The 23457-nt window shown below is 35.6% G+C and overlaps 1 protein-coding gene across 1 annotated transcript in view; it reads right to left on the bottom strand.

The window, feature by feature from the left end:
• The window catches only part of LRP1B (LDL receptor related protein 1B), a 2306513-nt gene that overhangs the window by 187650 nt on the left and 2095406 nt on the right, over positions 1-23457 (bottom strand). Inside the window, exons 69-75 of the mRNA XM_036744555.1 lie at positions 21636-21765; positions 17241-17347; positions 16826-16958; positions 7937-8059; positions 5224-5349; positions 3214-3351; positions 1363-1497 (exon numbers count right to left, since the gene is read on the bottom strand). Of these exons, the coding sequence (XP_036600450.1) occupies positions 1363-1497; positions 3214-3351; positions 5224-5349; positions 7937-8059; positions 16826-16958; positions 17241-17347; positions 21636-21765 (892 nt within the window). The remainder of the gene's footprint in view (positions 1-1362; positions 1498-3213; positions 3352-5223; positions 5350-7936; positions 8060-16825; positions 16959-17240; positions 17348-21635; positions 21766-23457) is intronic.

The raw sequence follows: 23457 nt of genomic DNA, 5'->3' as shown, positions 1-23457 counted from the left end.
ACCTCTTTTTACTTCAGTGATCTCATCTGTAAAATGGGATCAATAAGAGGCCTTACCTGACAAGGGTTTTGTAAGACTCTAATGACATAACATTTGTAAAGGACCTTGCCAGTCTTAAAGTGTTATATAAATGCTAGCTATCATTATCATCATGGGCACCATTATGGTTACAATTATTTCAAAGCAAATTTCAATTACATGTGCTCCTATTTAATGCCATGTAGGGTGAATATAAACTTTATGGAATATTACTGTAATTATCACCCAGGTAATATCTTCCTCCATTCCCATGCCTAATCAGTACAATTAACATTCTGGTAATTAAATAAGGATGTGGATGCTATGACTGAGTAAAGAGTATTTCATTTACATGACTAAAAAGAACCAGAAGGGACAATTTCAGAGCAATAGGAAATAGAGGGGAGGGCAGTTACCAGTTTGAAAATCACATAATCTGCATTAGCCTTTTGTAAATCTAATTAAAATATATCCACAACAGTAATGACTGTCCAGAAGAATATTAGTAAATCAAGACTGTGCCTTAGTCAAAAGCTTGTCTGTAGGTCATCTAAAAAGATAAATCTATTTTGCTAATAAAAGCCATCAATTAAATTTTTGATAATGATTAAAGTGAAATAGCACAAGTTATTCTAACTTTAATCAGAATACAAAGAAAATTCATGCAATCTCCTTTCATCCATCCATGCTAAGGGAGAGGACAAGACTAATAACAGTACACCGACTGCCTATTTTCTCTCCTTTCCCACTCCCACCAAGAAAAAAAGAACAACATTCAGCTAACTCTAAATCATGGCATATAACTTATTTCCTTTGGCTGTTTTATATAGTGAGAAGGTATTAACCAATCTAGACAGGAGTTGGCAAATATCAATTTAGTGTATGTCATTGGTTTAAAATCAAAATGTATTCATGCCCTAGAATATTTTCTGAGTCACAGTATCCATACAGTAACAGAAAATTTAAAAAAGAACTTTCATAACTCCATAGAACTGGGTCAACAAGAATATATCCTTTAATGAAATGAACCCAATTTTCCAATAGTTCCTGGAATAGGAATTTCTTTATTTGCATTTCAAAACCAAAGATAGAACAAAACAATCTAGTTCCTCCAGGTCTGAGGCTTTTCTACAAAAGGCTTTGTATCCTAAATGACAGTTCAGCTGTCTAACAAACCCATGCTTGACCCAAGAGACTCTCCATTCTCATAAGTAATATGGTATCACATTATTGCATACAGTTTTGATGAAAATCAATCGCTTGTCACCTCACAATTTAGCAGTTTTAGGATTCATCTCATAACCCAAAGATTTAAGAGCAAGCTGTTTATGAAATGTACTATACCTTCACACTGTCTGTTTCTCATGTTTCTCTGAAATCCAGGCTTACAACGACAGAAAACAGATGTTTGTGTTTGATTGCAATATGCATCATCTCCACATGGATTCACATTATCTTCACAGGTATATTCAGTGGGAACTAGGATTAAAAATGTATGGTCAAATCTAATATATTCTAATTCCTAATGTGGGAGCTTTATATCTTTTTTATTTGAAAATGATATTAATTTTCTCCCTAGATTGTTCTTTTAGTATTGCATAAGATTATAGTTTTCATTCCTTATGATCCCTTGGCCCTTAGAAAGGTGCATAAACAAAAAAAGTGGGTTAATTTATAGCTAATATAATTTAGATAGAATATTTTATGGTGTCATTAGCCACAACTTCAAGCTGTTACCAAGACTTGCTGCTGGTGGGATTCCACAAGGACATCCTATTGGGAAGGCATTATTTTATAAAAGGAAAGGTTATAGAGAGGCCTTTGACAGTAGAAGCAGCATTTCTTCACCCTCCTAAATCTGTAGTTCATTGCAGTGGTTTTCTTGAGACATGGCTGGAGACACAGTTTTCTGGAGGCGTACTTCAAAGGTGAACACAATTTCTAAGCCCTCCCAGGAGTTAGTGTTTTATCCCATAGATTCCTAACGTGGATTTGGATAGGCATCATACTTTGTCTATCACCTCTCTATATTGCCCTTTTCTTGTTGGGTTCTTTATCATCATTTAGCGAGGAATAACTTGTAAAAAAATGACTCTAAAATTCAAATCTTTCAACTACTTTTTATATATATTTTAAAAGCAGTCTGTATATGCCTTTTAGTCATAAGCTCAATAATTTCCTCAAATTCAGGAAAAGTTGATACTCATTATTAGCACAATGTAAAATTACAAATATATAGATAGGATCTGAACAACTCCAAAACTTCCTAGAACTCATCCTGAAGAATGAAAATATACTTTACAGAAACAAAAAATTACTGATAATAGGAAAGGGGAAAATGACCCTCATTTTCACCATGACTCAAGGCAAGTATCAGTTTTTGTATATGCCTAAAATAATTAGTTTTAATTTTTTTTTCATAAAAAGTTCCTGGTCACACATTCAAAGGCTCAAACTAGAGTCCTTATTTGAACATCAGGCTTTCCAGTTTAAAGGGAGTACTTATTTAGATGTTATCCCTTTTTTTTTCTCTGTTAATTACTTAAAGTAATTTCAGAGACTCTTAAAACAAAGGATTGCTTTAACGAGGCCTTTTAAAACAGTTAGACTTTGCTTACATCAAGTTACAAGAAGTATCTTTTTGTCAAAGTAACAAAGACTGAGAAAGAGTGAAGCAAGTCTTGAGGGAGACCGATCTATCTTAAGTCCCTAACTGTTGCCTGCTCCAAACTGGAGTGGCCTGATACAGGAGGTAGTAAGCTCCCATCACTAGAGACTGTAAGAAGAAGCTGAACGGTTACTTGCAATAGATGATATGTTTGGATATAGCCCAGGCTAGATGACTTCTGAAGTCCTTTTCTTCCTCTGAGATGCTACTTTGGTTTCATACACACACAAAGATTACAACTACTTGACATAATGTTGCTGTTCAGTTGTTTTTCAGTAATCTCTGACTCTTCATGACCCCATATGGGGTTTTCTTGGAAAAGATACTCTAGTGGTTTGTCATTTCCTTCTCCAGTTCATTTTATAGGAAACTGAGGCAAACAAGGTTAAGTGACTTGCCCAGGGTCACACAGTTAATAAGTGTCTGTGGCCAGGATTTGAACTCAGGATGATAAGCCTTGCTGACTCCAGGCTGGGCATTCTATACACCGTGTCACCTTAATGTGGCCCAACGCTATGCAAACTCACCTATTCTGCAGCCTTGTTCATCTGAACCATCTCCACAGTCATCGAAACGATCACATTGTAGCTCCGTGGGTATACATTTTTTATCACTACAAGCAAACTCATCCTTTTTACAAGGTCTTGTTTTATATGTAAGTTTATCTATACAATCATAAACAAATGCAATGAATAGTTTAAGCATTTAATAAATCAATAAATATATATTGGACATTCATTACATGCAAGTGACGACAACAAAAGATATACAAGAGATCAGAGGACCTCAGATTTAGGACTAGGAGGAACCTTCTAGATCATGAGAGTACAAGCCTTACACTTTACAAATGAGGAAACTGAAGCACATAGAAGTTAGGTGACTTGACCAGGGTCACATGACAAGGAAATAATAGAAGTGGGGTTTGGCCTTGGGTATTTATAACTCAAAGTTTTCTTCTTTGTCTACTGTATGACACCATATAACAGAAGTGTCAGACATACCATCCATGGGCTGCAGGTGGTCTCAGCACTCATGAGTACAATTAAAATATAATGGGGAAATATTTCATAAAATCAATAAAAATACAATAAAACAGGTAGCATTACATTTTAAAACTAAGTCAATATGTGACCTTCTGGGGCCCTAATATAGATTGGTGGACTCCATTCTATTCAGTTTTGATACTCTTTCTTGTGTAGTGCTTGTAAATGTTTATGTGCATGTAGACATATATCTCTATACCTATACACAAATATTCATAAGAATTTGTGTTTTCTTGTTAAAAAAATCCTGAACTTAATAGAAGTTTTGACATACAAGAACCAAGAGAAATATGAGGTACATACCAAAGACTGATTACAAAGGATTCATAAGGACAGATTGTTTACCTTTTATATATATCTAAGATTCTTACTAATAATTGGTGAGCTCATAAGAAAGATTGGGGTAAATCTGACTATGATATGAATTTAAAAAGTAAAACCATTTAGGAACAGCTAAAAAGAGTAATTATTTTATACAAATGAGGTGCAAGAGGAAGAATGGATATAGAGGAAATTAGATGGGGGAGGAGGGCTGATAGTTCTGGTAACCTACTTTCATCGGGAATGGGTTTAAGAGGGAAGAAGACATATACATACATATATATATATATATATATATATATACATAAGAGTATAAAAGTATAAAAGTCTTCTAAATTTAAGGGCAGGGGCAACTAAGTGGCGCAGTGAGTAAAGCACCAGCCCTGAAGTCAGGAGGACCTGAGTTCAAATGCAGCCTTAGACACTTGACAGACTTACTACCTGTGTGACCTTGGGCAAGTCGCATAACCCCAATTGCCTTCCCTCCTCAAAAAAAAAAAAGAATTTGTGTTTTCATCAACAAAGAAGAATTTTCCTATGCCAGCATAGACTGTTAGTGAATTATCTGATAAATAAAACTTTATACAGCGTAAAGGACTTGCACAGGGCCACAGAAGTATTAAGTTCCAGGGAGAAAATTTGAATGCAGGTGTTCCTGACACCAAATCCAGCATTCTTTTCACCACACCAGGCTTCCTCTTTATCTAATATATACACCTATACCTACACTGAAAAACAGGGTGATGGATTTAATTTGGAATCTTGCCTAAGACACTTTCAGCTGCATGACCCTGGGAAAGTCACTTATCTTTAGCGTGCTTTAGTTTCCTTCATCTACAAAATGAGGATAATAAAGACACTTACATCACAGAGTTGTTGTAAGGGTCAAATGAGTTCACATATGTAATGTGTTTTGGAAATTTTCAAGTGCTATATAAATGGTCAGTATTAGTATTATATCCTTTGAAACAGTCTATGTAGAAACTCTGCAAATTTAGTAACATTAAACTACTTTAATTTATTTCCATAAAGCAAAGTAGCTGGATGAAATCCCCACATGCCACACTTTTATTTCACTAAACTAAATGGAAAATCTGAATTCAAAACCCAATAACCATTAAAATAAGCTTTCTGTTGTTGGTTTGGAATGAATTCCAAATGAAACGGAATTACCACCACAATGATCTTCATCTGAATTATCACCACAGTCATCAATCTCATTGCAAATCTGCTCAGGTCGAAGGCACACACGATTATTTCTGCATCTGTGGGGACGGGTGGGTGGGCATGGAAACTTTGCTGCAAGAAAGAAACACCAAACTGGGCATTTGGAAACAATTTAAATAGCCATTTTTTTTCTCCTTTGATTTTTTTTTTCTTTGCTCAAATGCATATTCCGCTTCTCTTTTTATTGTGGAAATTATCTGTGGACATTGAAAAAACATGCAGTGTTAGAAGCCTCAGCTTCTGATTATTTCTATTAACCAGAGAAAACATTATTTGTTCCCCTGGCTCATTTTAATGTCATCATAAAGTCCAGGCATATCTACTATTTGGCTGTATAATAGAGGACCTACCTCAAGATAAGTAAAAGAGTCAACCTTCATGTTCTCACTTTTAGATACCTTATCCTAGCTGACTTCACTCAGTGTACCAAATTAAATTATACCTACAATTTATACATGGTAGCAGGACACTTTGCTATCCCAAAGAGCAATTTCACACAGCATACAATTTTGAGAGAGCATATGTTATAGGTACCACATTGTATGTAGAACAGGCTGCCTACTGAAAAGAAAATGAAATAAAACTCACCATTGTAAAAATACTAGAGCTATAAAAATTTCTCTGTTGTCCTCTGCAAAGAAATATCTTTCTGACTGTGTACATGTGTGTGCACACAGGGTTATTTTAATAATTGTTATTAGTATATGTGAATACCTGGTATATAGTAAATTTTTATGAAATGCTCCCCTCCCCTTTCTCTGTGTTTCTGTCTCTGTCTGTGTTGTTGTTCTTCTTCTTTCTTTCTCTTCTTCTTCTTCTTCTTCTTCTTCTTCTTCTTCTTCTTCTTCTTCTTCTTCTTCTTCTTCTTCTTCTTCTCTCTCTGTCTCTGTCTCTTCTTCTCTCCCCTCCCCTCCCTCTCCTTTATCAGTCTCACTGTCTTTACCTATTTATGAATCCAAGCATTAGAAAGATATCCAAGGTAGCATGGTCATTGTTCTGCACTTCTATTTCAAATACAGGAGCCCCAAGGAAAACTGCACATATCTGAGGTATCTGTTTGATCACTCCATAATGGCATTATGACAACTTGGTGTCTCTGGCGCCACACTCTCCCCACACTCCCACCCCCAAAGAGTGCCACACAGGCTCAGCAAGCCCACTCAGATACGCAGCTTTTTGGCTGAATCTGTGGCATGGCTCACATCAATATCGGACCCATCACCTGGCTTCCATTTATAAACTGTACTCCCCCTTCTCCATAAAGTGATGTTGCAAAGAGTATAGTAATGGCTTCATAGTATCAACCTAGGGATTCTAAGCCTTTGGGCAGCACTGTATAGATTGCCCCCCTCAGAACTCCTTCTCGGACTCTGGGTTAGACTGAAGCATATCTTATTAAATTATTTAGTCCTACAATAAGTGAAATGTGGTTATTTTTTCTTTTTAGCTCTAGACCAAAAGGAGAATGAAAACATGCCCACACTCACACATACAAATGCCAAAAAACATGCATCTAACACATTTTGAGTAATATAAAATATCTATATTGGAAAGTATGTGTGCCATGCAATCACAACTTTTATATTTTATTCTAATTCAGAAATACAGTGATCTCAGCAGGGCCTTTCCTGTCTCAAGATTATAGGGAAGAGTGGAAGGAGGACTGGGAATAACTCTCTGAGCTACTGTTCCTGCAGTGAAAATTCTCTAAGTAGATTCTTAACTGTAAATGCTGTTCCTGAAAATAACCTTGCTTTATTTTTTCTTTAACGTCAGTCTCCAATGTCATCATCCATCACGAAATTTAGCTTTAACTTTGCATACCAAATAGAACAAGGACTTTAAGTACAGCTGGGGTGTTTCTATTCACCTCAAGTGTTATTTAGCTGTGTCCAAAGTGGTTACATTTTCCATTAAATTAAAGGTGAAGTTATGCTGCTACCTTAATATTAGATGTGAAGAATGGGCAAAAAGGGCAAATTGAACCTTGGGAACATGAAAGAGATTCAGCATTCTGATGATCTACACATGCGCAATTATGTTTCTTGGTTGTTTCAGCATGAAAGTGAAAATAAATGTCGATGAGGAGCAGGAATAAAGTGAAGTAGCAACCATTTGCAGAATAGCAGAAATGCTGGATTTCTTGATTTAAAATGTTAAATAACTCATTGTTTTACCTTTCTGCCTGGGCAGTTACATTTCCTGTATTTCACATCTTCCCTGAATATTCATAGATGACTGATGGAAGTAGATGGTTTCCTTATTTGTGTGTGTGTGTGTGTATGTGTGTGTGAGATTATTTGAATTTTCCCCTGTTTGACTCATCTGCCCAGCAATCGTAGCATGAATTCCAGCTTTGTATGATGGCAATGTCCCTACACGACTTCTTTGCTGATACATTTCAATAGGGCAACTGCCTGAAATCATTCCATGGAGAATATCCTTTGAATAGAGTTAAAATATGAAAGCATAGGCTTAGAAACAACATAAAATATGAACAGGTTAATCTTTCTATTAATTGTCATGGAAGTAATGATGATTTTTCATCCATGTGGCCCCCAAACTGAAATTTGTATTACCTTGTTCCAATTCATTGATTCATACAGGTACATTATATCTAAGGGAAAAATAAAAGTGAGAGCTAATTGAAAAACCATACCACACATTTCAGGGACTTCATCAGAATTATCTCCACAATCATCTTCTCCATCACACACCCAAAAATGTAGTTTGCAGAGTGAATTATTGCAAAGGTACTCATCAGCTCGGCATATATTTCCACCTTGGATAAGAAAGGAAGGCAGCATAATTATTACAAATAATTATTACAGTATTATGTATTATATTATCAAAATTGTTATTTAGTGTGTTAGACAGTAATTATATTTTAAGAACAATTTTTTCACAGTTTCTTGTGTGTATATGGACATTTTTTCCTGGCCTAGCACTTGACACAAAATAATAAAAAAGTTTGTTAATGTGATATATTTACCTTCTAAATAATACTGCAAGACATAGAAATCATTACCTCAAATTTTTCACATTATCTTATCACATTTATAATATTCATGAGATGAATTTTTCTCTTGCTTTTCAATTACTCACTCACATCCTACACTATCTTTACAGTACAGAAATGCAAAGACTTTTAAATTTTTAAAAAGAAATAATTTGAATTTTAAAAAAAATATGCTGTGCTGGCAGGCAGAACTACTTTTCTTTAAAATCAGTGGGGAATTTTTCTGTTGCTGGGATACAGACACATAGGATTGTTGAAAACAGGGAATACCAAGGGGGAAGGGGATGGAGGGAAGATTTTCTATTGATTTTATATCACAACTAAGTGATGGACTTTTAAGGACAATTAAGAATGTCCCTACATCATATCATTGTTCACTTTTGCTGTAGAAACTGGGTGAGACTGTCTTGCAAAAACTTCATCAGTCCCTTCAAATGAATTGTTTTGATCTTCTTAAAAATTTCTTTTTAGTTTGTTTAAAATGACAAAGAAATAAGAAAATTGGAACATGACTTTTGAATGTGGCTGATTCAATTCATTCTAAAACAAGACATTTTAGCACACAAAAATTTAATCAGTCATTCCAGTGTTTTGTCACTATAACAACATTGAGTAACTTTTTCTTATTGATACTCTGAATCATTTGACCATGGCGACAGTCAATTTGGAGTCTAACATAGATATAGACTTTGTTCAAAGGACTTACAACCTAGGAAACTCATCTTTATATATGTTTAATATTTTTCTTTTATATGCTTGTTACTTTCCTATATCGATTACAAAGGATTTATTTTCATTGTTTCCAAGTAGACTGAGGTACTGTTATAAAAAGATAATTAGGCAATAAAGGGGGAAGGGCTCTGCTCTGAGCCAGGAGCCTTAGGCACAAGTCACATTTCTTCTATTAAATAATCCAAGGTAAAAGGTTATTTAGCCTCCCATGTCTCAGTTTCCTCATTTGTAAAATAAAGGAGATAATTAGATGATTCCTCTATTCAAAAAAATTTAATGATCATCAAAATTTTCCAAGTGAAGAGGTGCTCAAGATAGAGTACAAAAAATTATACACTCCCTAAGGGAATGTAAAGTCTAACAGAAAACATACAATACACATAGATAATTGTAATATGAGATAAAATATGAAAACATGTTCATCAATATAAAAATTAAGTGATACAGACATTTTGAAGAAGGGAAAATCTACTCTTGGCCAGAAGAATCAAGGAAGCCTTCATGGAGGAGAAGACATTCATATCATACCTTGAATGGTATATAAGACTTGAATAAAGAAAATTGGGGGCTATGATGGTGACCAGAGTGGGATTTTTTTTACTGTTTTTCTCTTTTGGGATGCTAAGGCTATCAAGTGCCTTTGATAGCCTAAGGCTATCAAGTGTCTGACCTTTGTTTGAATGGGACAAGTAAAGTGGGATCTTTTGTCTTGGAGCACTTCTCAGCACTGGGACAGTCACTGATTTGTATATGATGTGGTAGAACTTTCCCACACCCTGGAGCCCTCAGGGCCCTCAGCAGGGTATAAGAGCTCTGAGGTTGGTGTTTTGCTTTTGGGGGTACACTCATTGAAAAAATGATGACACTCTGGGCAAACCATTGAAACAGCTCCCGGGCTTGATAACCCAGATGTCAGTGCTTCTCTGGTAACTAATGTGATTTGATTAGACAAGGTTTGTCTGTTGATCTGTTTATGATGTATGCTTGTAATTTCTGTTTGTATTTGCTCTGAAGTTCAGGGAGCTGATCTTTTCCCCCTGAACTAAGTGAATGATATATGTATGTTTAATTAAACTGAGACTGTTAACCCCTTAAAGATGCTTTCCTTAGAAAAGCAGATCAAAGAACCTATGTTGGCAGCCCTTCTGCATGCTCTTGTTGTTGGTCTTACACAGTCACAGTAGCAACATTGTTATTACAGGGGCTTGTAGTTATTACAGAATCTCAGAATTGGAAAAGATCTCAAAGCTATTATGGTAATTAGGTAGAACTTTTTGTTTTCTCTTTTAGAATGCTAAGGTAATGGAGTACCTTTGATGAGTCTTGCCTTTCAAATGTAATGGAAAGCAAAGTGGACTTTTTGTTGTCTTTTGTTTCTTTGATTGAATCAAGAGTCTTTGACCTGCTTAAGAAACAAGAAAGCCTAGATCACATATGTTTGAGTCACATGGCTGTGACACCCTCTGACCCTGAGAAGGGTATAGAATATCTGAGGATGGCGTTTTGTTTTGGGGCTCTCACTCACTGGAAGAGTGTTGTGTCATTTGACCAGATGAGACTCTGGGTAGCCCTTGTTAAGAGCTGCCCCCCACCCCCAGCTTTGAAAACCCAAATTTTGGTGCTTCTCTTTTTGGTAACTATATATGTGATATCTTCATCAGACAAAGCCTGTCTGTTGTTCTGTTTGCAGTTTTTGTTTGTATTTGCTCTGAAGTTCAGGGTGCTGGCTTTTCCCCCTGAACTAAGTGAATAATATATGTATGTTTGATTAAAGTGAGATTGTAAACCCCTTAAAGTTGCTTTCCTTAGAAAAGCAGATCAAAGAATCTGTGCTAGCAGCCCTCCTGTGTGCTGGTGTTGTTGGTCTTACACAACCACAGTAGTGGCAAGCAGCATTGTTGTTACAAAAGCCCATCTAATGAAATTCTTATCACAAGTTGGATGAGTTGGATCTAAAACATGTTGAACAAAGGATTATCTAGTTATTATCTGAAATTTTCAAGTGAGGAGAAATCTATCAATCAAAGCAGCACATTTGACTTTTGCACAGTTCTAATTGCTAGAAAGTTTGTTGCTGATTTTTGTTTTTTTAAAATCATATTGAATTACTAAATCTGCCTTCCCCACAATGTCTCTGTACTCCTACTTCTGCTTGCTGGGGTCTGACATCATATTTAAACCCTCCTTCCACATAAAAATTCTTTCAAATGTTTGAAAACTATCATGTTTCCTAAGTTCTCTTTTCTCTGAGCTAAAAACATCTCCAGTTCTTTCAAAACAGCTTCCGTTGGTATGGTCTTTAATCCCTTTGCCAGCCTGGTTGCCTTCCTCTGGGTATTCTTCCTCTGGATACTTGTTAATATCCTTTCTAAAATGAGAAACCCCAAAGTAGAGATAACATTCTAGATGGGGTCTGATTAGGCCAGAATATAGTAGACCCATATTTATTGCTGATGTTCTGGATATTATGACTCTCTTATGACAACTGAAGATTGCATTAGATTTTTTTTTTCTGCCATGTCACACGGTTGACATTTATTCAATCCAACAACTGGCAAAGGTTTATTAAACTACTGCTTCAGGAGTTTCCTCACCCAGGAGTTTTCTATTCCAGTAAGATCATAGGTCCAGTCCCTATCTGTATTCTAGGCACTATGGTAGACCCTGTGGATAGAAATACAAAGGCCAGACAGTCTTTACCTTTGAGGAGATGACATTCTATTGGTGAGACAAGCCATAGAATTACAGGATATATAAAAATAAATATAAAGTGATTCAAGGAGGATACAACAACTGGGAGTAATCAGGAAGGGACTCATGGAAGAGCTGATTCTTGAGCTGAACCCTGAAGAAAGATACGGGTGCTAAATGCGAGACAAGGAGCAAGAAGGTTTTAGATGTATGGAAAAACCTGTGGAAAGGCTAAGGTAGGGGATCAAATTTCATGCATAAAGAACAAGCAATTAGATTAGTTCGTTGGGAGCGTACAGTGTGTGAAGGAAAGGAATATACAGTCATTCTGGAAATGTAGACTCAAGATCAGTTGTGAAGGTTTTTTTAATAATTTTTTTTTAAATTTAAAAGATTGGATTTTCTTATCTCACTCAGGCTTGAAGTGCAGGAGCTATTCATAGGCCTGATTCCACTAGAGATTATTAGCATAGCTTCTAACTTGTGACAGACAACTCAACCCTTCCTTAGGCAAGTTGGTGCTCTTTTCCACCTCCCTCTCCCCTTCCCTCCACTTCTGGGGTCTCTCCATGTAAATGCTGAACTTAATGAGGACATTTAGCATAGAACACAACAGTTCAGAACTGAGTGCAAGAAATTTGTCAGCCTCAGGCTCCCTAGGTGATAGGATTACAGCCACCCATTTCCATGCCAGCTATGAAGGGCTTTTAATGCCAAATAAGTTGGGATTTTATTGTAGAAAAAAGGAGGAGTCAATGAAGCTTGGTGAAGCAGACCTTCACTTTAGGAATATCAGCCTGGCTGCTAGATTGAGAATTAATCAGAAATGGGGGAGATTAGAGATGAGTTAGGAGGTTATTTTAGTCATGCAAGTGAGAAATGCTGAACTCTCAGACAAGCATGGTATGAAAGAAGAGAAAGTATCCATCTATGACATGATGTAGCGGTCATTTGATAAGACTTGTCAACTGACTAGATACTGGGGTGAATGAAAATGAAGAGATTAGGATGACACTGAGGTGGTGAACTTGGGTGACTAGAAAAATGATGGTGTCCTTACAGAGAAGTTAGGAGGAGGGCTGAGCTTAGGAGAAAAGATTGTGAGTTCAATTTTAGATATGATAATTATAGGACATCATGGTGGAGACATCTAGCAAGCAATTAGAGATTTGGAAAAGGAACTAATGAGTTAAATGAAGGCTTGTAACCCTCCAAAACTCCCATCTCTTATCCAGATGATCTGCTGGTGAGCCAAATCTCCATTTTGTAATGGTAAAATGTTTCTTCTTTTAAAGCAAAGTATTAAATTTCATTTTCATTTCATACATTGTCCAGGCCTATTAGCTTTGTGTCATCAGCAAATTGGTAAATATGGCAAATATGCCTTCATCTAAGTTCATGTGTCAAAATATTGAATTGCACAATTCAAAAAACACAACTCTAAGCTTGTCAACTAGAGCTCTTCCTTCGAGTAAACATCAATTCATAAATGACTAATCTTTGGATCTAGTCATCAAGCTAGTTTTAAATCCTCCAAATTGTAAGTAACCTAACAATCTTTCCATATTATCCATTAGAATATAATGAATAAAATATTAATTACTTTAATGAAATCTTGCTACAATATTTTTTTATGTGCTAACTAGCTTAACTGTCAAAAAACGAAATGAGCTTATATGGCATGAGTTATATTTGATTATGACTTCTTAGCTTTTAGTCATCGCAGCTGCTTTGTTGCTGAGATGTTTACTGACCAGTGGTAGTACGGTTTATTGGAGAGAGGGCTAGGTTCAAAGTCAGGAAGACCTGGGTTCAAGTAATGCCTCTGCCCTATGGCTGTGTGACCTTGGACAATTCACTTAACCTTTCAATGCTTTAGGCTAGGCAACACTCTAAGATTACAGGGTGTAAACAATGTGTTCACCTGCATTGGAAGTGGGAGTTTTCATACTCTGGAGCTCCCTATACCAATGAAATCATAGATCTACTCCCTGTTTTATAAACCATTCCTTTATCAATATGTTCTAGAATTTTGCAGGATATTAAGGCCACATTTACCAGATTAATATAGCAAGCTTTTACTCTCTTCTCTTTATTTGTTGAAAATTGGGATATTTGTTCTTTTCAAATTCTATATCACTTTTACTCTCTGCAACCCCACCTGCTGGTTCTTTCAGTATGCTGGGTTGTAGTTCATTCGGCCCTGATCATTTGAATTCAGGAAGGGGGAAGGGAGAAGCAACAAGCATTTATTAAACACCTACTATGTTTTAGGTAATCTGCTAAGTGCTTTATGAGGGAAGAAGGGAGATAAAGAGACAGATACAGAGTGGGAGGGAGGAGAGAGAGAATAGAAGGAGGGGGGAGAGGGGGAAGGAAGGAGAGAGGGGGAGAGAGAGAGAGAGAGAGAGAGAGAGAGAGAGAGAGAGAGGCAGAGAGACCGAGACAGAGACAGAGAGATGGAGAGAGACAGACAGAGACAGAGAGGATGAGAACCAGGAGAATGCAATGTCAAGAAGGGAAAAGAAAGTTTCAGAAATGAAGTAGTGGGGCAATTCAACCCAATGCAGCAAGTGTTTATTGAGTGCCTACTGTATGTAAGCACTGTGCAAGGTACTTGGTACAAAGGTGAAAAATATACACTCCCTTTCTTCCAGTAGTAGTTTACAATCTTATTCAAGGGGGTGACTATAGGGGAGTTTTTACATATAATAGTTATAAATGTGATAGAGAGATCTAGAAAGATGAATAATAAAAACAGGGCCTATCAATCACGGTTTTTAAGAACACCATTTTCAGTGGAATGGTGTTTGCATACATTTTCAAATGCCTGGCACAGAGTAGGTACTTAGCAAATTCCTGTTGAATTGAATAGAAATGAGGTTGCAGAAGGTGAGTGTTCAATGGGGAACTGTAGACAACTAAAGCAGACTACACATTCAAAACATTTGACTGTAAAAGGAAGGAAAAGATGATGTGACTGAAGGCTTAGCAGGGTCAAGATACTGATTTCATTAGAATAAAGGGAATTTGGGCATATTTGTCATCAGAGGACACAGAGCCAATAGAAAAACATCAATGATGCAAAAGATAGAGGAGTTGATTGATGAACCAATGGTATGAAGGAGGCACATGAGATGGGATATAGAACATCAAGGAGTTAGCCTTAGATATAAGGAGAAATATTTATTCCATGTGAAATGGAACAGGAAGAAAGAATAATTGAAAATGAGAAATTTTAAGACAGAGTGGAGAGATCTTATGTCACAGAACCTCTATAGTATCAGTAAAGTAAGAGACAAAGTGACCTGTTTACAGTAAGGTATACAAGGACAGGTTATGATTGAGGGCTTAAAAAGAGTTGAAGATGTTTGGAATGGTCTTGTTGGAAAGAGACAAGAGGAAGTCAACTAGATAAAAGGATTGCCTAAGCAACATAAGGATAATCTCTATGTCATGAAGCAAAAATGGTACTAGAATTTATTTGGAAAAAAAATGTGAAATATCAACATGTCTAGCTCAATCCTCCATCTTTCTCTCACCGAAACAATGGGAAAAATAGAGCATGAAAGAGATGTAGGCTTATTTCACAGGATACTGACTTTAATTCCAAAATTAAAATACATTGATTTTGGAATAAAAGTTTTATTAATTTGGAATAAAGAGTCCAAGGGAAAAAAATCATTGAATTTTACATTTTAAAAATGGAACAAATTCAAACAGATTTTACAAAGTTTTGGCACCCTCTTGCTCATCTTTAAAAACTCTATTTGTAGAAAATCAATCTGGTTAAAAGCCAAAAATGAGTTCCCTAAGGTATGAAGTGAGATAACATTGTCATGTTTTTTTTTTTCATAACAATGCTGGGTATGCCACTTCTTTTATCAAGGAGAACAGAAATATAAATGGAATTATAATTGTAACAAAATTACAAAGGGGTTTTGTGAGAGACTACTTGTCAAAGGACTTTCTATTATACTGTAAAGAATTTGCATTTCAGAAAAACTGCATCATGGGGATTCCACAGCAGCCTGAGAATACCATAAAGTTCTTTACTCTAAAAGAGCAGAATCATATATGCTAGACTACTAATTTGGCATCTTTTAAAAAATAAAAATTTAGGTTCATAGAATTTTTCAAAAGGCTTTTTACAAAATAAATCACTTTACTAAGACAAGCTAGATTTCAAATCCCAATTTCCTAGTTCCATTCTTGATCAGCACAACAGGAGGTTATCAGAGCAATACCAAGGAATACATATATTAAAATAATATGTCAGGTTATCCCTGTTATACTGTAACTGAGTCAAAATACCATCTTTGGTCAAAGAAATAATTTGAACTGAGTTGAACTGGGTAAAGCCTAAATTTAAGTTCAATAATTCATTTTAGCAGACTGAAGGAGATATTGACAAATCTCTAAAGGGAATGTCCCCCTGCCTGCTCCCCATTTTTATTTGAGTTGAGGAACATTTCAAAATAACAAAGTTTTTTTGTATCACATGTATATGTTTTAGGAGTATCATTTAGTTTAACTACTGGATTATAATAAGGCAGAGTTAGGGACTGAAAAAAGTATCTAGTATGGTATTATATGCTGATAGGCAGATAAATTCATAAGTTTATCTCTCTCTCTCTCTCTCTCTCTCTCTCTCTCTCTCTCTCTCTCTCTCTCTTTCTCTCTCTCTCTCTCTATCACCAAGCTGCCCATCTATGATCTTAATGACCACTGAATTACCAGTTATGCTATTTCTTCCTACTTTTAAAACGTGTAGAGGCTGCCAGAGCATTAGCATATTGAGATGCACATGGCTATTACACTAATGTAGGAGATACTAATAATATACATACATATATATATATATGTATGTGTATATATATATATATATGTATACATATGAAGTAACTTCATACCACACACTAATGAATGTTGATGTAATGAAAATAAAGAAAATGGAGAAGGATCATTTAATAAATAGTAGTAATATGCTTAACACTTTAATAAATAACAGTAATAAACCTTAAATTTATTTATATTGTGTGTTTTCTGTTTCATGAAGTAACTTGATATCCCCTTCATCATTTCAGAATAAGAAGAATTCCTTACCTCTGTCACAGTGATCTTCATCACTGCCATCTACACAGTCATGGATTCCATCACATAGCCATCTGATAGGGATACAATGGGCCTTGTTTTTACATCGAAATTGATCTTCTTTGCACTCAGTTACACAATCCATCTGTGAAAATACGGTTTTGCACTGGAGTTTTCATTAGTGATAAAGATACAGTCACAGATGGAGCAAACAGGTAGCCAATACTTCTAGAGTCTCATACTGTCAGCTCTCCTTTAAATTAGCAAATATGTACTCCACTTTGGAAACTACTAGGGAACTTATGGTTTCAACAACAAGGATGTTCTTTATTTATATGAATATCTTTGAAATTTCTGTAATTTCATTACCCAAAAGCTAAAGTCAAAGGACATAAGGATTGTAGTTAAATGATATTTTGTTTTTTACCTCATCTGAACCGTCTGCACAATCATATTCTCCATTACACCTTAAAGATGCTGAGATACATCCTCCACTGGCACATATATACTCACTCGATGAACACGTAGGAGAAGCTAATTAAAAATATAAATGTTACCATTAGATATAATATCTCAACTTTTGGTAAGAGGGCACAACTTAACCCATTGTTAAACATTACATGGATATGCAAAAATCACTCAAAACAAATTCAACATATTTCATAGTTAATAATGAAAAAAACAAATTCTCACTGAATGACGCTATTTTCTCTTTTAATTTCAAGTGTTTAATATTAAAAATGCTTTTTTAAAAGCACTTTGTCAAATAACTGAAACTATTGAAATGTAATGAATCATACAATATGGATATTTCTCATTAGTATTAGTAAAAATGATCATAGGATCATAAGTTTAGAAACAAAATGGACCTTAAAGACCATCTAATCCAATAAACTCATTTTGCAGATGAAGAAAGTGAGGCCCATAGAGATTAAAGGACTTGTCCAAAGTCACACAGGTAGTAAATGATAGAATCTGAACCCTGATTTTCTCACTCCAAATCCAGTGTTATTTCCATTGCCTCTAATGTCACATTATTCTCTCATTTTTTTCAAAATATAATATTTACATTTTTCATAATTTAGGGGCAAAAGCAGTGGTGGGATTCAAATGAATTAATGAGTTCTCCATGGAACTGAGCAGAGTCACCACCCCCACAGCTGACTTGGCAGGCACATGCCCTGCCCCTGCTAACAACAGGTTCACTGAACTCAACCTAAAATTAGGTGCCACCAAACCGGTGGGAACGGGCTGAATCCCACCACTGGGCAAAAGTATGATTTTTTAACAATAAAATATTTGTAAAAACTTGTAATTAAGTTTAGAAGAAAATGGAAAATTAATTTCAAATCTATACCTAACTTGGTATTATTTTGTTAATTCTGTCTAATATGTGGGATTCATAAAACTCCCAAGTTTAAGAAAACAAACAAAACACTTTTATCTGCTTCACTAATACTGTACCACAGAATAGAATGTGTTCTTTTTGGGCAATGACAATACTCTATCCCACTCCCTAGTTCTCTACTCTTCCTCAAAAATGAAAAAAAATATGTCAATGACAAAAAAAAATTTAGAATAATATAATTTTAATGCATTATGGCACCTACTATTACTTTATTGGTCTGGGTTTGTCATTGTTTCAGTTGTTTTTCAGTCATGTCTGACTCATCATGATCCCATTTGAGATTTTCTTGGCAAGGATACTGGAGCGGTTTGCCATTTCCTTCTCCAACTCATTTTACAGGTGAGGAAACTGAGTCAAACAGGGTTAAGTGCCTTGCTCAGGGTCACACAGCTAGTCTCAAGCTGGATTTGAATTCAGGAAGATGAATCTTCCTGATTCTAGACCTCGTTCTCTATCTATTGCCACCAATCTGCCCCAGCTAGCTTGGGTTTACCATACTAACAATTCCGAGGCTATTTATTTTCTTCCTAAAGCCTTGCAATTAGGACAGGTGGCCACTAGGTGGCCAAGCTTTGATCATGGCTTTATGTTGCAGACAGTGCAAAGAACCATAAGTACAAGCATATATAAACTGGAAATATGAATCACAATTAGCTCATACTCATTTATGTGTCTTAATATAAAAATGAAATTCCTTAGAAAAATACCAAGTTACATTAATTTAAATTTTACTGGAAAAGGTGTCTAGTAAAGTGAGATACAACCAAATGTAAATGCCTACTTTCTAATAGTAATCATACTAAAATACTTAATTCTCCTTATTTACTTATTTTATAATTTATTTATAACCAATATACTAATATAATTCATTGAATAATGTTAATTAATATACTAATATAAAATTATAAGTAATTACCCAAAATTACTTAATTAGTTTATTTTACCCTCATTTTCATCCTAGGCTTGAGTGGAACTAATGTGTCAAATGCTTCTCCAAATACATAGTTCCCTCTGAGCTTCAGGGTAGCATAGTTTCAAAAGCTCTTACAGGTTTCCTAACATTATAGGATTTATAGGTTTGCCTAGGATGAGAGCTCTACCTGTATATTGTCAGATAAGAGGCCCTCATTTTCTCTGCCAAGGTTTATTCTTCTATCTTTATAACCAGAAAGAAAAAAATTGATATGATTCAACATGATTTCACAGTAACGAAAATGAAACTTTTGATTTCTGTCACCCTAATCAGAAAGGAAAAGATTTTTCCTTTCTTCCTGTTAACTTACTGATAGCTTTCTCCCTCTTCTTTCTGAGGAATAGCAGCATAAATATGTTTTTCCTCATTAAACATCAACAGTGTACATCCTGACCTGACACTGATTGACCTCTTTTGAAGGGATGTTTTTCCCTTTCCTGAGAATATAGGCACTTTAAAATTCATTTGACTTTTTAGCAAGTGTCCAGAAGAAGGTAGTCAACAGTGTTAGATGATGCAAAAGAGGTAAAGAAGGGTAATAATTGGGAAAAGATCATCTGATTTTTCAATTAAGACATCACTGAGAACTTTGGAGACAGTAGGTTCAGTTGAATGGCAAGATTGGAAGGTAGACTGAAGAAACCTTGGAAGAGAATAAAAGTAGATGAAGCAGAGGCATCAAATATAGATGGATTTTTCAAAGTGTTTAGTTGAGAGGCAGAAGAACCCAAACACCATATAACCTACGATAAGGCTACAGGATAAAGGGATTAGAGGTCACAGTGAAGATAAAGCATAGGTTTAGGTAGAGTAAGGATAGGGAGTTATGTAAAGATAAAAGATTAGGATCAGCTAAAGAAATTTCAGAGTTTATGAACATGGGAAGAGAACCTGTTAGTGGTGACAAGATGAAGAGTATAACAATGTTTGTATTGATGTTTGTAGATGAAGTGGAGTGGAGAAGTGGGTCGTGCAAGATGAGAAGATGGAAGAAAAAGAAAGCAATGACGTTGGAAAAAACATGATCATGTATGTTGAAGGATGAAAGGAGTTGGGGTGGACCTAGCTCTGAAATCCCTGAGAAAGCAGGGGGAATGTCCTAGACTTTTGTAGATAGTGACAACTAGAATGAGGACTTAATGATAAATTTGAGTTTTACAAATCTCAAAAGATGAGAGGTTGTAGAGTGGTGGTAGAGAGAGAGAGGGAGGGAGGGAGGGAGGGAGGGAGAAGGAGAGAGAGAGAGAGAAGGAGAGAGACAGAGACAGAGAGAAAGATAAACAGAGACAGACAGACAGACAGAGATAGAGAGAGACACAGACAGACTGACTAGAACTCGCAATAGGAACCAAGAATTATTATGACTAATTCACTGTGACTACTGAGTTAGGGGTATGAGAGAAAGTCAGGCAGTACTGAAAAGGGTAGCCATGGGTGAATTATTATAGAGAGGGAGATGTGTTAGTGAGTGCCAAAAGATGGAAAGAGCATGAGAGTGGTTTTGTGGCCCCCCATATGATGCAGAAGTCTAACAAGGAGGTGGGAGGTTGTGTGTCCCGGCTACCCACCATCTCACTAATTCCCTTGTTTCGCAGATGAAGAAACTGGGCCTAAAGAGGTTAAATCATGCATAAGGGATAGATTTTTTCCACTCAAGGAAACCTATATAATGTTTAATGGCTAGCATTTAAAGCTAATAAACAAACTGAATAATGGGGCATATACATATATGCTTGTGTCTGGATGGATAATGTATAATTAAGTAAACTATGTGAATTTGTGTATTTTCTTTCTGTATAGCTTCAGATGCATAGATACATTTTTGAAGTTAGTAAATGATGATAAACCTTCTAGTATATATTCATAAAGTTATTTTTATCATAAAAATTTCTTATCTACTTTTTCATTACTGGAAAGCTGTGAATCTAATATTTAAGATACTTCAATTCTTATCAACCTAGCTTTCTATTTTCTTCTTTGGCTTTTGGCACCTAATCAGAGATGATTCCAGTTTGATATACTATTAAGTTTGGTTCACAAGCTTAATTTCAGTAACCAAAAATCTGTATTGTATATCCCCACCCTTTTTCACAGCTTTTATGCTAATCTCCTGGGAAAGTTATTCCAAATGGTATGCAAACATCAGGACCCAGAAATACAGAGCTTGGAGAAAATGTTTAAACTCTAGGTAAATATCAATTTTAGCATCTATCTCTCTATCTATCTCTATCTCTCTATGTTTATCCATATATTAGGTCAATTAAATAGCTTTGCCTTATTTGAATATTATTTCTGGATAATTTTATTTTTAGATATTATTTCTAGATATAGTAATTCTCTATCTTCATTTACCAATAGTATGTTTTCTTCAGCTAGTTTCTTAAATAGAATTTTTTCTATAAATGATCACATGTAAATAAATAGGATTGGTATATTTTTACCTGGTTCACAGTTTTTCTCATCATCCCCAAATTTGCAGTCTTCATGTCCATCACATTTCCATTTTGCTGATATGCACTGACCATTAGCACACTGAAACTGATCTTTGGAGCAACCTGTTTCACAATTTCTCTGTTAAAAACATAACAAAAATAATGAAATTGGATCTTCTGGCAGGTGTTTACAAACATGAATATATATAATCAACCACTTTGGCATATTTCCAAAAAATATTGTCATATTTTGAGACTGTCTATATAAAGCCAAAAAAACAGTATTATTTGCCAAGATATCTCCTTCCCTGTTGTTCTTTGATGGTCTATAAGGCTTATAATAAAATGAAGTAACAAAACAACATGTAACTTATGACTTTATTTTTACTGGTCAAATATTCTACAAAGCGTGTGGAAAGAATGCTCCTTTAGAGAAGTGTTATTTTAATCAAACAGATGAACTTTTTTTCCTGGATAACAAGTGCAATAGCGTGTTAAAGAAAGAACATTTTTATTTTCAATTCCAGCCTCCACCTCAAGTTTCCTTCCATTCTATTTACTCATTGTTTTGTTTCTCTCCTTTTGCCTAAACTTTTTGCCTGTTGGATTACCATTCTGAAGCCCTTTCTTTCAATCTTCAAGGTTTTAAATGATGTATTATACTTGGCCATGTCCAGCAGATATCAATTTTTACACTTTCAATGTGGGTATTTACATGAAGGAAATTTTAAAGAAAGATCAGCTAGGAATATGCCTTCATAGAGTATGAATGAGAAGGTGAAATGAAATATTATTTTGAAACAGGTCAGTGTTCTTCCATATGCACATGTCTCCTCCTCCTAAACAGTATTCCTTTCCTATACACATGAGCTGAGACTGAATTACAACCTGTTATCAGAGCTCCTAGTAAATGAAATATGTGTCACCAGTCTTGTTCTCTCACTGCTCCACTGTCTACAAAATGGGGAAGAAAAAATAACTCCCAAACTCCTCTATGTTTCAGCATGCTGATTGTTTCTGCACACTGAGCAGGAAGGAGTCAAGTAGAGAGATGGAGAGAAGCAAGAAAAAAAGATGAAGTTTTGTGTTGCAGTGTATTTTATTCACTGCTGATAAAACTCCAAAGTACAGTCAAATCATATTAAAATGTAATTGAGAAATATTTAACAAAAGAAGTAAAAATATGATGCAACATGGTGATAATTCGTAGTTTTCTAAGTCAAAATCAGCAAGGATTTATTTCTATTTGATTTTGGCACCACTGTTGTCTGGTTGTTTGGTTGTTGCCCTTCATACTCAAAGAGGACCAAAATGACATCACTACATTGGGGGTCAGGGTACAAGGTGTCTATTAAGGAGGACTCTGGCAAGAATCTTTCTGGCAGTGACTAATGATTAATGTGGCTGATCAGACCAATACAAGCTCAGAAAGTTCTACCACAGGCTGGGCACAAATAGTCCATATGAATATTTGGAGTGGAGATGTCTCTAAATTTGCACATCTCACATTTCTTTTGAGCTACTGCAATTCTGCTTTGCTAATAGAGCACAGCACCTTCTTAGGTGGTCCTCTGCCAGTATCTCCCATGTCTTACAATCAATTCCAAAGTTCTTCAGAGACACCTTGAAAATGTCCTTTTAACACTTCTTCTAACCTGCATGTGAGTGCTTGCCTTGTGTGAGTTCTTCATAAAATAGTCTTTAAGGCAAATATACATTTGGCATTTGAACAATGTGACCAGCCCATTGGAGCAGCCTTCTCTGCAGTAAAGTTTGAATGCTATGCAGTTCAGCCTGAGAAAGGACCTCGTGTCTGCTCCGTTATCTTGCC

Source organism: Trichosurus vulpecula, chromosome 2 (assembly GCF_011100635.1).
Source record: "Trichosurus vulpecula isolate mTriVul1 chromosome 2, mTriVul1.pri, whole genome shotgun sequence".
Lineage (NCBI taxonomy): Eukaryota > Metazoa > Chordata > Mammalia > Diprotodontia > Phalangeridae > Trichosurus > Trichosurus vulpecula.
The sequence above is the reverse complement of the archived record's forward strand: the minus strand, read 5'-3'. Positions and strand labels throughout refer to the sequence as shown.